The sequence below is a fragment of the Quercus lobata genome, chromosome 5, assembly GCF_001633185.2.
Source record: "Quercus lobata isolate SW786 chromosome 5, ValleyOak3.0 Primary Assembly, whole genome shotgun sequence".
Lineage (NCBI taxonomy): Eukaryota > Viridiplantae > Streptophyta > Magnoliopsida > Fagales > Fagaceae > Quercus > Quercus lobata.
The window spans coordinates 48,124,997-48,138,304 of NC_044908.1; the positions used below are offsets into that span (position 1 = coordinate 48,124,997).

The 13,308-nt window shown below is 35.5% G+C and overlaps 1 protein-coding gene across 1 annotated transcript; it reads left to right on the forward strand.

Annotated features, from left to right (window-relative positions):
- The first annotated feature begins 1,437 nt into the window (after positions 1-1,437).
- On the forward strand, positions 1,438-4,731 carry LOC115992224 (calmodulin-binding receptor kinase CaMRLK). The gene is made up of 2 exons (XM_031116318.1): positions 1,438-2,903; positions 3,706-4,731. The coding sequence occupies exons 1-2, from the start codon at positions 1,568-1,570 to the stop codon at positions 4,368-4,370; spliced, it is 2,001 nt and encodes a 666-aa protein (XP_030972178.1). The 5' UTR covers positions 1,438-1,567; the 3' UTR covers positions 4,371-4,731.
- The last annotated feature ends 8,577 nt before the right edge of the window (positions 4,732-13,308 follow it).

A 13,308-nucleotide genomic window follows, 5' to 3' on the forward strand; every position in this document is an offset into this window, starting at 1 on the left:
CGTGGTTATTTTTTAAAAGTGTTTATGTAAAATAGAAAAAATATGATTATATGTTAAAAGAGATTAAAAGAATTGCATGAGGTAATGGCGTAACGCAAATGCTCTTATTATTAAAGGTGGAACTTTTAGTTTCTGCACGCCTCTTCGTTTATTTTTTTACTAACAATTGGAAATGACATTTCTTTATCTCTCATAATGAATTCTTCCGCTCAAGAAATTGGCCTGTTTGGTTGAGGAGTTTGAATAATGTTGTTTGGGTGTTTTTGATATATGTATGGGTAAAAATGTGTGTAATGTTATTTAAAATGTGAAAATGTATGTTAGAGTTGAGCTACCAAACAGGCCAGATTTTTTTATTCTTTTTTTTCTCGTGCAATGGAACTATTTTAGCAAAAAGAAAGAAAAGGTACAAAAAATAAACTTTTATTACCCGGCAGCAACAGATAATGATTAGAAGTGAAGTTCTTCAGTTTAAGATTGTTATGTATTCTTCATATCTGTTACCAACACCACCCTTTCAAAAATATAATTAATAATAAAAGACGCACGAACTTTAGGATTTTTGTGCTGGTACATATGAAAAGGGAATCTACTACATGGGAGAATGCAAACAAGGAACATAAATACAGAGAAAAATGCTTAAATTACACCTCCAGCTAAGTAAATCCCAGTGTTTTTCTGACAAAAAAAGTTGCTTAATTTTTTGAACTTTAGTTGAAGACTTCAAATTATGCAGAACAAGTGCAAGCCTTTTGTGCCAACTACTAAATCTTGACACAAATTATTTGGAATTCATTTGGGGGAAAATCAGACATGTTCCCTGCAAAAATAAACTACAGCTGAGCCAGTCTAGAAGAATCTATTTTTCTCTGCCATAAATAACCACCATCTTAAACACAATGGTTGAAGCTTTGACATATAGCAGACATACTATTTTCCCAGACACAAATCTTTAATGTCTGAAAATGTGGGAGTGGGACCATGATTTAAGTACAATGAATATGAAGGCATGAACTCACCCTCATTTCTACTTTTTTTTTGGGATGTTCCCTCATTTCTACTTTGGGCTTCATGACTCATATGTAAAAAAGAACCAAATTGTAAATGTTTGGGCTTCAAGAAAAGAAAAATGTAAGGGACTGTTTAGTTGTTAAACTATAGTTTTTATTGTTTAAACAATACAATATATATTTTTACAATACTTAAGCAATGTTACTGGGTAGAGAATTGGGTAATAAATAGGCAAAGAAATCAAGAAACATTCGCAATCACCGCATCACTAACCGCTGATATTTAAGAAAGTTAGAAGTCGGTCATCACTGTTGACGTGCACCAGTCAACACTACTTTGTGAAACTTTTTCTGTTAAAATTAACACCGTAAGCCCCCCCGGCCCCCACTACACTATAGGACTCAGTACAGTACAACTATAATAGCAACCTGTCCCATAAAACCAAAATAAGCACCTTCCTCTTCTCTTGTCATTTCACGCTTTCTTTCTTTCTTTCGTGCTATGGGAACCAAGCAGTCATAAGTGAGAGAATTGGAAAAACTGTGAAGCAAAGAACATGAAGCTCTTTTGTAGATTCTTGATTGCTTTTTCACTGATTGCACTGGTGGAATCTTCATGCAATAGCCCAGACCGAGAGCTGGTGTTAAAGGCTTTCAAATCAGTCTCTGGATTCAATCCCTCTTGGTTTGCAGATGGGAAGTGCTCAAATCATTCTATTACAGACATAAGCCTCTCTTCTAGAAATCTAAGCGGATCCATCTCATGGAAATTTCTCGGGAACATGTCACAGTTGCATACTCTTGATCTCTCTGGGAACTCGCTGAAAGGGCGTGTGCAAGGTTCGTTGTGGTCTAGTCCAAGCTTGGTGCGAGTCAATTTGTCGAAAAACCAGTTTGGAGGTAGCATTGATGCCTTGGGAAATGGCTTGTTTTCATCGATTCAGGTGCTCAATCTTTCTTCCAACAGGTTCACCAATGTTGTTCAGCTCTCTAATTTTCCAAACCTCAAAATTCTTGACCTATCACATAGCAACCTCACAACTTTGCCCTCTGGCTTCACCAACCTCACAAAACTAAACTACCTCGACATTTCGAGTAACAAAATTTCCGGGAATGTGAAACCCCTTTCTTTTCTTCACTCATTGAACCATTTAGACTTGTCAGAAAACTCCATGAATGGTAGTTTCCCTTCTGATTTCCCTCCACTCGATAACCTCAAATTTCTCAACATTTCTTTCAACAACTTCACCGGAACAGTCTTCCCAGAAAAGTACAAGAAATTTGGTAAAACCGCGTTCTTCCATTCTGGGACTTCCGTTTTCAACCATTCAAACAAAACCCCAAAACCAAACATCCGTTTTCCACCACCTCCCATAAACAAACACAAACACAAACCCAAACCTTTGGTTCTCATCCTATCATGTGCCTCTGCCTTTTTGGTCTTTGTTTTTGTGTCTATTTGCATAGTTCTCTTCTGCAAAAGGAAAAGACAGAGGCAAAAGAACAAATGGGCAATCTCGAAACCGATCCAAATACCCTTCAGGTTCGAGAAATCAGGGCCGTTCTCATTCGAGACCGAGTCTGGGACATCATGGGTAGCAGATATTAAAGAACCAACCTCGGCACCGGTGGTCATGTTCGAGAAGCCATTGATGAACCTAACCTTCAAGGACCTGATAGCTGCCACGTCACACTTCGGCAAAGACTCACAGCTAGCTGAAGGTAGGTGTGGCCCTGTTTACAGAGCCATACTCCCCGGTGACATCCACGTGGCAATCAAAGTCCTCGAAAACGCCAGAGACGTTCACCACCACGACGCCGTTTCGTTGTTCGACCAACTTTCCCGCCTCAAACACCCAAATCTCTTGCCTCTCTCCGGTTATTGCATTGCAGGTAGATACTATTTCAAAATTTTTAATTTTTTATTATCAATTTAAAAAAAAAAAAAAAATTTATGTTCAGTGTTCACTGTTCAGAGTCTTTATTTTAGTCTATAGTCTTTACCTACTGTGTATTAATCAGCTTCACGGGGTTTCGTCGCTTTTCAGTTTTCAGTGTCGTACTTCGTAGACTGTTGTGTTAATGTATGACAAGTTTGTCACGTAAATCTAGCACACACAGCCAGGTTATGATCACATTTTTTTTTTGGTGCAGATTTGTCATATTCAGTGTCAACTTGCATTAAATTTTTTAAAAAAAATAATTTACAAAAACTCTTGGCAAAAAATTACATTGATTATGGTTGAGTTAACTAATGACATGAATTAAGGTTAAGTTTTTTACTTGCACGATAATTGTTTTTAGAGAGTCGCACAATTTAAAGGGTACCTTTTTCATGCACTGAAACTCAGCTCATTTTTTTCTTAACGAATTTGATTAAGCAATCGCTAACTTTTCAGTCTACTCACCTACCCACTGAATTTCACAATACGACTGAATATCAACTTTGTAATTTAATTAAGCAACCGTAAACTTTTTAGTGTGCTTATCCACACGCCCAATTTCACAAGAGAAATAAACCAACCACAACATTGTTAAAAAAAATGAATAAAATAAATAAACCAACCACAACATTGTTAACAACATAACACGTTTTGGATTAGGTGGGTATGTTGTGTGTGTTTTTTGGACTTTCAACATATTTCCTTAAAACAAACTAATTAATTGTTTTTTTTTGGTTTTTGGTGGGTTACAGGGAAAGAGAAGCTGGTGTTGTACGAGTTCATGGCAAACGGTGACTTGCACCAATGGCTACACGAGCTTCCAACGGGGGAGCCCAACGTGGAAGACTGGAGCGGTGACACGTGGGAGGTCCAAAACTCCACTGGGTCCCACATATCCTCACCGGAAAAATTGGTATGGCTCACGCGCCACCGTATCGCCGTGGGAATAGCGCGTGGTCTAGCTTATCTCCACCACGCTGGGTCCAAGCCCGTGGCCCACGGCCACCTCGTGGCTTCGAATGTCCTGTTGTCCGAGGATTTCGAGCCGCGTATCGCGGATTTCGGGTTCCGAAATATCGGCGACCGAGATATCGGAGAAAGTAGCAGCACCGAAACGGACGTGTACTGTTTCGGCGTGTTGTTGATGGAGTTGCTGACTGGGAGAGTGGGGACTGCGGAGACAGTGGTTTGGGTGAGGAGGTTGGTGAGAGAAGGGTTGGGTGTGAACTCGTTGGACCCGAGATTGAGAATCGGAGATGACGACTCGGAATCGGAATCGGTGTCCGAAATGGTGGAGACTCTCCGAGTCGGGTATCTTTGTACGAACGAGTCACCCGGGAAAAGGCCCACCATGCAACAGGTACTGGGTCTGCTCAAAGATATACATCCCACACACACTGTTTCGGTGCTGAGCTGAGTTAACTCGTTTTGTCTCGTATCGGGTCCGATATTTTAGAATTGCGTGCAAATGTAAATCATGGTGCTTTTGGTAAAGACCAGAATCGACCTTGGCAATTGGGGTTTTTTTTAAAAAATTATTGGACCGACATGTGTATGTTTTTTACTTTAATTTTTTTGATTTTTGATTTGTTTGTGTGTAGATAAAAATTGAAAAAGAGAGAGAGAAAAAGAAAAGGTTGGACACCACAAAGTGTGGGGTAGAGGATGTTGAACTAGTCATGGCCTCATGGGTTTGTTTGATTTGTTTGAGCAGAGAAGGCAGAGAATCCCACTTATTGCTTGTCTCTTATATGAGAGTTGTTATCATTTTTCCTTTATCTTTTCTTTTTCTATACTACTACTACTACTATTTTTCTTTTCAGATTCATAGCTATTCTTTTCTTTTTCTTTCTTTTGCCTTTTGTGTTCTTTTATTTTTTAATTCTTTTTTCTTTTTTCTTTTTGTGCTTTATTCTGTTTTTGTTTGTTTTGTTTTTTTATGGACTATAAAGAAAAAGAGATTGATAATTTGATACCCATCATCACCCATGCATTTCTATTTTTTCATAGTTACGTAATTAGATTCTGCATAGTGAGGGCATTTGTCATTAGGGGACCCCTTAGGGGAGATGAATTTAACTTTGTGGAATAGATTTTTTGTTGATTTAATCAAAGTCATATAATTGTGGTATAGCGCATGGTGATCTTCCAAAAAAAATTTGACACGTTTTATTGGTCTAGCCGTCTATTTTGTTTGCTAATTTGTCCATGTTATACTAAAGTCTACTTTCATCTAGTGGGGATGTTTTTCCCACTTTACAACTATTATTGAAGGATATACTTCCAATTGTTTGAATCGGCAAATGATGATAGAATTTAGTGTTTAGAGTGTTTTGTGCACTGTGAGATGCCTCAAATTGCAGCCAAGAAGGCATTTTTCTTTTCTAGAAATCGCAGTCAAGAGGTGTCAGGAGGAGACTCAGGATAAGTCTTTCTCTAAGTCAAGAAGTAAAGTCTAATAATCATAATATATGCAAGCTGATACCTAGATAAATGATATGGTTGCTTTCTTGTGGAAGAAGGTTTAAGAGGAAAAGGAATAAAAAAAATGCTATCTAAAGCGTGGTTGGATATAAACTTATGAATTTGTCTAAACCACAAAAAAATCCTCACAATATTTTCATAATAATTTGTGACGTTGGTTTACCAAAACTCAAAACAAAATTATTGTGAAATTTTGTTATGTCTATAAGCTTATACTAAATTTATTTTTATTGGTTTTTGGACAAAATTAATTTTAAACTGTAAATGAGCAATAAGTATATTATTATATCTAAACTGATTCTTATTAGCTTGGGTTTGAAAAGAGGATTACTTTATTTGCATTTCTAAGATATTATTATTGGTTAAGTGAACACAAAGGTAGAAGCCAAGTATTTTCCGATTGAGCTACTAAATGCAATCTATGTATTTATCAACTTATTGTATTATTTTTTTCGTAGACTATATGGTATAAAGTAAAAGTCGTGTGAGGAATGAGAAATTCTCATATACTGTAACTCGTCAATTAATTGACACTTTATTTGGAACATTCTTATAATTTCCGAGTAGTTGGTCTCGAAGGCTAAGTTTCACTCAACGTTTAAATTATTAAGTCCCTCATCATCCTTTGAAGCTGACATTTCAAGTCTCAGTTGGACATGCAACATGGAGAAAAAAAACAAAGGAATGTTGAATGAATGTATTGTAAAGAAGACAGCTTTCGATGGAATCATGGAAGAGTCAAGAGAATAATAGAAAAAAATGCCGTGACATGTATAATGTATTGTGGAGACTCAAGCTCTTAGAATAGAACTCACATAATATAGAATTCTCGACGTGGCTGTATTCTGATCACTGTATTTAAGATTGGTATTTCATTCGCATCTTATATAAGTAACAAGGAAAAGAAGACAAAATCTTTAGCTATTGAATTGAATTTTAACCATCTTTGACGTATCAAAATCATCTAATGCTTTTGTATACTTCTTTCTAAGCATTAAAAATTAGAAAAAAAAAAAAAAAAAAAAAAAAAAAAAAAAAAAAAAAAAAAGGTGGGTGTATGTTAAACTAAATGCATAGCTTCTAGTCTATGTTAGTTAGGACTTTCTGCTTTACCAATCTTTTTTGGACCAGAGATTTGGGACTCTCTCTTGGAATTTAATTAGAGGTCATACTTTTAGCTACGTTTACATGGATTCATCTAGTACATTAAAATTGTTTTTTAACTTTCCTGCGAAAGAAATTGGTTTTGCAATCTAGTTAATATCGGACAAAGACTTCATGAAAATTACATCCAACAAATAACATAATCACTTAATTACGTGAACCTTTTTTCATCAATATTGTCATGATCAAGTTGTTGACATTACGAAATCATAATGACAACTATGTACGCGGGATTTTTTTTGATGAACAGAAAATTTTATTGACAAACCAAAAAGAAAACGGGATAATTAAAAGATGATAAGGAGGTGACATCGCCTTATTTAAATACAGGATGTTGAAAGTGCAGTTATTAGAATTCAGAAAGAGAAGCTGAATGTCTTATGATAACTATGTGGACAAGTATCCCAGAAGGTTATTAAGGATATAGCTCAATGTGTTACAAGGAATAATCATCAATAAATGAGTTCCAGGTAGCTCAACTTCTCTGATGGTTGAATAAGAAATCTGAAATTCAATCTCCTCCTACATCAAAAACTTATTGATGTCTGGATCTGATGATAATGAGTTATTATCGGGAGCGGAAACCATAAGTTGAAATTCTCTCAAAAAAATCGTCAATAAATGTTGTTGAGATGTGATCTCAACCATGTATAGAGGCTGACATCCTAAGTAAAGACACACATTTAGACTAATTTCTCCTTTTTTTCCCACTTGTAATTGACTAATTTAGGGTTTTGTGGAGTCTTGTTAAGGCATTAATTAATTCAAGCAATAACTTTTTAGTTTCTTAATTGCATTTTTAATCATCATGTTGCTGTAATCTTTATTATTTGCTTTAAGGGTGGCATTGATAGGTTGTTGTAGCGGATAAAATTGAGAGAACTCAAAGGTACAATTTATTTAATATATGTTAGAAGATCCATAATGAAAAATTCAAAAGATCAACCTAAAGATTACAACGATGAATCACCCATCCCTCAGTGTTTTCCTAATTCACTCTCATCCCCCTTTTCCTTTGTTTCCCTTGTATTTGATTTTCTTTTCTTCTTCCTATCTTTCTTCTCTCTCTATTGTTACCATCCCTTTCTTGTGGCCATGTAATGGGTATTTATACTCATTTGAGTCCATCTCCCTAAAAATGGGAGATGTGGTAGTGGGCTTGAGTCCTTCATAAGTTGCACTATTGTTCAAACGAGTCACTTAACATTGAATGTTGAGAGGGTGTTGGTAAGTAAGGATAATTAATATGGAGGTAATAGTTATCCCCTTCACATGTGTTGCTCTCTTTTTGCATGGCCAAGCTCTTTTATTCGTGTGATCTTTGATCCCTTCCTCTCATGTCTATTTGAGGGTTAAGCTGAGGAATTCCTTTAGGTAAAGCTCCACAAGACATTGTTCCTCAATTGAAGAGAGCTCTTGGACTAGGTCCTTGGTAGATACTTCCTCGATTGTTTTAATTGAGTTTTTTTGGATTGGCCCATGGAATGGGTCCGCTCAAGAATGGGCCTTGGCTTATCCCTCACAATTGTCTTGTAGAATATGTAGTTATGTTCTCTTACATCATGAATTAATTAAATAATCATCCACTAATTCTAGAGGCACAAAAGATTTCTCAACTACTAGGGTGGCAAATTGTTATTGGTAGATAAAATAAAAAGCAGTGTCAATGATTGGCCCATATAAGAATTAATAAAAACTTACCAACTTAATTGTTGTGAAACATGTTATGCATGTAGTATTACTAATAATTATTGTTGAGGCTCATTTTTGGCAAGCACAGTAAGAGACAAGGCCCAGCAACATGGGCAGACTAAAGTTAGCAAGCAAGAAAAAGCCATTGAACCCAAGTGGCAGGAATGAATGGCTCACAGGCTCATAAAATGGATCCTAAAGAAGCAAACAGGCCTGAATGGGTCTGGAAAGAGAGAGGAAGCAAACCCATGGGTAGTATGTAGAAAAGTGAGAATGGGCCACAGTAGGCCCAAGGATGAAGTATAAAGTAATTGGGTCAGGGAAGCCCAAAGAGAGTTAATAAAGGCCCATGGGAAAGCAGGATTGGAAAATGGCTGAAGAAGCCCAAGAAAAGCAAATGGGCCAAGGATGCCCAAGAGGGAAATGGGACACAGGAGCCCGCAAACAGTGTAAGAAAAGGCCTAGTGAACACACTGAGTCACTGGTAGAGAAATAAATAGTAGGTCCAAAGAGGTCCAGCAGGATTGAGTTAAACAACATTACAGTAGAAATAGCAGAATGGTACGGTAGGAGCATGGGAACAAGGCCACGGAGTAAACATAGAATAGGTTGGGGGAAGAAAGGCCCATGATCCAACAAGGCCCAATCCCCAAAAGAAGCAAGTCATTAAGAATGGCAGAACGGAAAGCAACTCATGCCATAAGAAGCCAAAAGTGCACGACAGAATGTACAGAATAATCTCCAGAACACGGCAAGTGCATGAGCAGCGGGTGAAGAAGGTGAAGCATGCGCGAGACCCAAGCACCACCAACTTGTACCCAGCCAATATAGGATGTGGTGGGTCATGGGTCAGAGGGCATGGTCTGACGGTGGGGAGAGGGAAAAAACCTATTCTGGGGTTCTTACTTAGGCTCTTTTGGAGAAATGTCCTGCTGGGATGACATGCCACCCAAAAGAAGTAAGGATGAGTTGGAACCACCAAGTGCATGCCATGAGGGATAGAGAGAGAGAGCACACATAGAAAAATCCACAACAAGTAAACAAACAAACAAAATAGCCTTCTTTGTCTGGCAGAGGGGAGCGACACAGCCAGCATAGGTAAGTGGTGGTGGTTGAACCACTGACGACCAGTAAGTGGTTGGCAAGGACACCTACACCAGACAAAGGCAGTTAAGGGCTAAAACAGTAAATACCAGTCACGGCAAGCTCTATAAAGAACCCCTTGCTTTGCACTGAGAAAGGGGATTCGAAAATCACAGTAATAGGAATTTCTAGAGAAAGACATAACCTAGAAGTAAGCATTGAGAAGAAAGGAAGTAAAACAAAAGCAAAAGAAAACCAGGAAGTAGGAAGGAGAGGAAAAGAAAAACAGATAGTTTAGAACGGTAGGCATGCACCAATAGGTTGATTTTTTTGTCTCCCTCAATAGCCTTACTCTCTATAAAAGGCAAAAGATCTATATTTGGGCATGAACCATTTAGGCTTGTTCTCTCAAAACAATTAATTTCTTCTCTGAGATTACTTGCGTTAAGGGAACGGTTTTTCCCTTCTTGGTTTCAACCTCGTGTATTACTTAGCGTGGCAGACTAACGCTTTGATTTTGCTAACTCTTTTTTATTCTTCACTTAGCTTATTCTGTGTACAAAGAGCATTTTGTTGCTCACTTTTACTTATCGTGGCTAAAAGTAGTGATTGTGTTTCTTATATCATCTTTATTATATCCGTCTGCCATAACTTACTCATAGTGGTTTTGCCTGCCATGGGTCTGTGATTAAACTCTGGCAAACGGGACATAGTTTGTGCATAAGCCAGACCAAAGTAAGTTACAATTGGACCGATCCTGACTCCCTTATTCAGAACATTTAGGCCAAATGCCACAGGAGGCAGCCTAGCCTAACATTGCAAAAAAGGCCAACTACAATTATCTCCATCGATTTAGTTGTTACTTAGTGCTTGTTTCTATATCAATGTAGTGTAATTATCGTAATTACTTTTGATACAAAAGAATCACCCTTGATAAAAGAAACGCCATCTCCCTTGAGGCAAAATGCACCTATAAGCTTTGAAGAATGAAGTCAAATCACAAAACTAAAACAATTATAATTGGACACTAAGATTTAGTCTAAACATCAATCTTCGTGTTTAGAATTTGCAAAGAGGAATTATTAATTTATGAAGAATGGCAAGGAACCTAAGGAACTTAAGTGTATTCATTCCTTTATTTTAAAACATTCAATCAAGGTTACTTAACTTCATTCCATTCCATTCATTTCCCTTCCCTTACTTAAATACATTCCATTCCATTTCATTCCTTTCCATTCCGTTATGAACTCCCAAACGAAGCCTTAAGGTGTATATAAGTTTTGTCCAAAGCAATAAGTAGGCAATAACCAAAATGTAAAACCTCTAAGACTCCAAAGTAATCAAATTAATGCTTATTTATTAGTTTTCTTGCTAGTATGAATAAGCAATAAGTGATTGATATGGAAGTCATTTAAAATTGCTTAACATTAATTACTATTGGATAAAATGCAAAAATTAAAGTTTGGGCTATTGCTAAGTACCATCACTATAAGAAAGTAATTTTTTTTTTATTCTGCATGTAATAACCTTATTTTCTTGTTAATAATGTTTTCTTTTTTGGGAAGAAGGATCAGGCCCAATACAATAAATAAATAAATATATATATATATATATATTTTTTTTTTTAAATTTTTAACGTTCATGTCTCCTCCCCTCTCTCTCTTTCTTTTTCTTTCAACAAACACTAAATATCTTAACAATAATTTTATTGAATGGTATTCTCATCCATACAAGAATAAAAAACCCTAATTTTTAGTCTTTGATTCTAAGACCGTAAGCGTTTACAGATTCAATGCTTCTCTTTCAATCAAATTACAGATGATAATTATTATTATTATTATTTTTTTTGATTTACCAGCAACTCCTTTGGCTTTTGATTCCAATTCATTTGGATGTTTGTGTGGAGAGAGAGAGAGAGAGAGAGAGAGAGAGAGAGAGAGAGAGAGAGAGAGAGAGAGATGGAATTCGTGTTAATTTGTTAATTTTTTGTGGATTTGCTTTTCAATTTCGTTCTTTGAGCTCTAGTTCTCAATCTTTTTTGTTTTTGTTTCATTTGATAGTTTAGAATAAGTTTTCTAGATTTTTAATTCAAAGCTGCAATGATAAAATATAGGGTTTATGGTTGAAAGTAGCAGATATACTACCTACAAATATTAGGTGTGATTTTATTTTCCTTGTATTCTCATTTTCTTGGTTGCTCTGCTTCAATGTATTCTTCATTATTGATTGATCTTGATAAATTGAGGCATTCGAAGTTTAAAGTGTGGTTTTGTTAGTTTGGAATTGGATATTGATTTTTGATTGATCTTGTTAGGGTAGGTTTTTTACTCATGTGGATCTATTGTTGTATATATAGGTATATACAAGGATATGTTGTAATAATGATATAAGTTTGGAGAGTATTCATTTGTAAAATAAATAAAGTAAAAATTCAAGTTTTGGAATTTTCTAAGTGAAATTTGAAATTCAGTATGTTTGATCGATTGAAACTTTTGTTCGATTGATCGAAGTGGTGAGGGAAATTATCTTGGAGTCTTTGCCTGTTTCGATTGGTACTCGATTCCTATTCGATCGATACTCAATTCCTCTCAATCGATCCAGACTCGTGAAAACTGAATTTCTGCAAAATTTTCTGATAACTGTTCTAAACGTTTGCAAAGGTTTCAAGCCTTGTGAACGGTTTTATGAAACATCTTAACTCTCCATACGTACCTTTTGAAGGGTTATATCACTTGAAAAAAAAGACTATCTCTCCAAAATAGTAAGTTTAAAGAAACATAAAATATCCTATGGGTATTCTCCAAAATTGTTATTTGTAGAACCCAATAAACTTGGTTATATCATGGGGACAAGTTTGTAGAAACCCTTTAGCAACTTGCGTATGGAGACAAATATTGTCTAAAGATAACATTCAATTGTGCCTAAGTCAATCACTAATTTCTATTTACTTAATGTGTTCATTTTATTATTTCATTATTACTCCTTGATTTGGTGAAATCCCCAACATCTTTGTGTTGTGTAGTAAATAGTAACCGATTTGTGTTTTTTGTATAATTTGTAACAAGTGTGAGTATTTTAAACTGTGAAATCATATTGATAAAATTGCATGAACTATAAGGAAAATAAAACCCTTAATTTAAAAAAATGTATCAGTTACGCAACAAAGCATTTCATGCTACTTATTCTGAATTGGTTTGACAAATACTTAGGGTAGAAAATTTATGTTCTCTGGATGCAATGAATGGGTTCAACAAATTATTGTGCTTGTTGAAAAGAATAGATGATCAGGTGGTTCACTTTGTCTGACATTTTCTTTTAATCGATATTTTTCAAAGCTATTCTTGTTTGATTCTTGAAATTACATCTCCATGTGCAAATTTTGAGTCATTTTGTTTATTGGTTGTCATTTCCACTAATATTAATTTGTATAAGAGGTTTTTCTAGAGTCTTCTGGGATTTTTGGCTATGGATTGTACTTTATGTTTGTTGATTCTAAGTCAAAAAAAATGTGTTTGGATGTGAGTTTTTTTATGTTTGGATATTTCTCACATGCTTTTAATTTTTGGCGGTGTTTTTTTTTTTTTTTTTTTTTTTTTAATGTATATTTGGTTTGTTTTTAAAAGTGTTATAATTTGGTTGGTATTGTAAGGGTTGGATATAGTTTTTGTGTGAATTTAGAGGAAAATCAAGTAGTGTCACAAAATGGGGTTCCTTTAAAAAATTTTAAGCTCAAACTTGACAATTCTTAAAGGAACAAACTTTTAATTCAATTTGTGTGAAGGATATTTTGGGTTTATGTTATATTTTATTGAATTTCTGTTTTTTACATTTGCCCTTCAACTATCAACTAGCTTTTTCAAAACAGAAATAGAAACAAAACCATACATATCAACTAGCTTTTTCAGAATTTCAAACTATGAACTCCAATAAAC

What these genes read in the sequence shown, in the direction of transcription:
- LOC115992224 (XM_031116318.1), top strand. Translation starts at nt 1,568, where the DNA reads ATGAAGCTCTTTTGTAGATTCTTGATTGCTTTTTCACTGATTGCACTG. An exon ending in CTCCGGTTATTGCATTGCAG is followed by an intron (nt 2,904 to 3,705) that starts GTAGATACTATT and finishes GGTGGGTTACAG; the next exon opens with GGAAAGAGAAGCTGGTGTTG.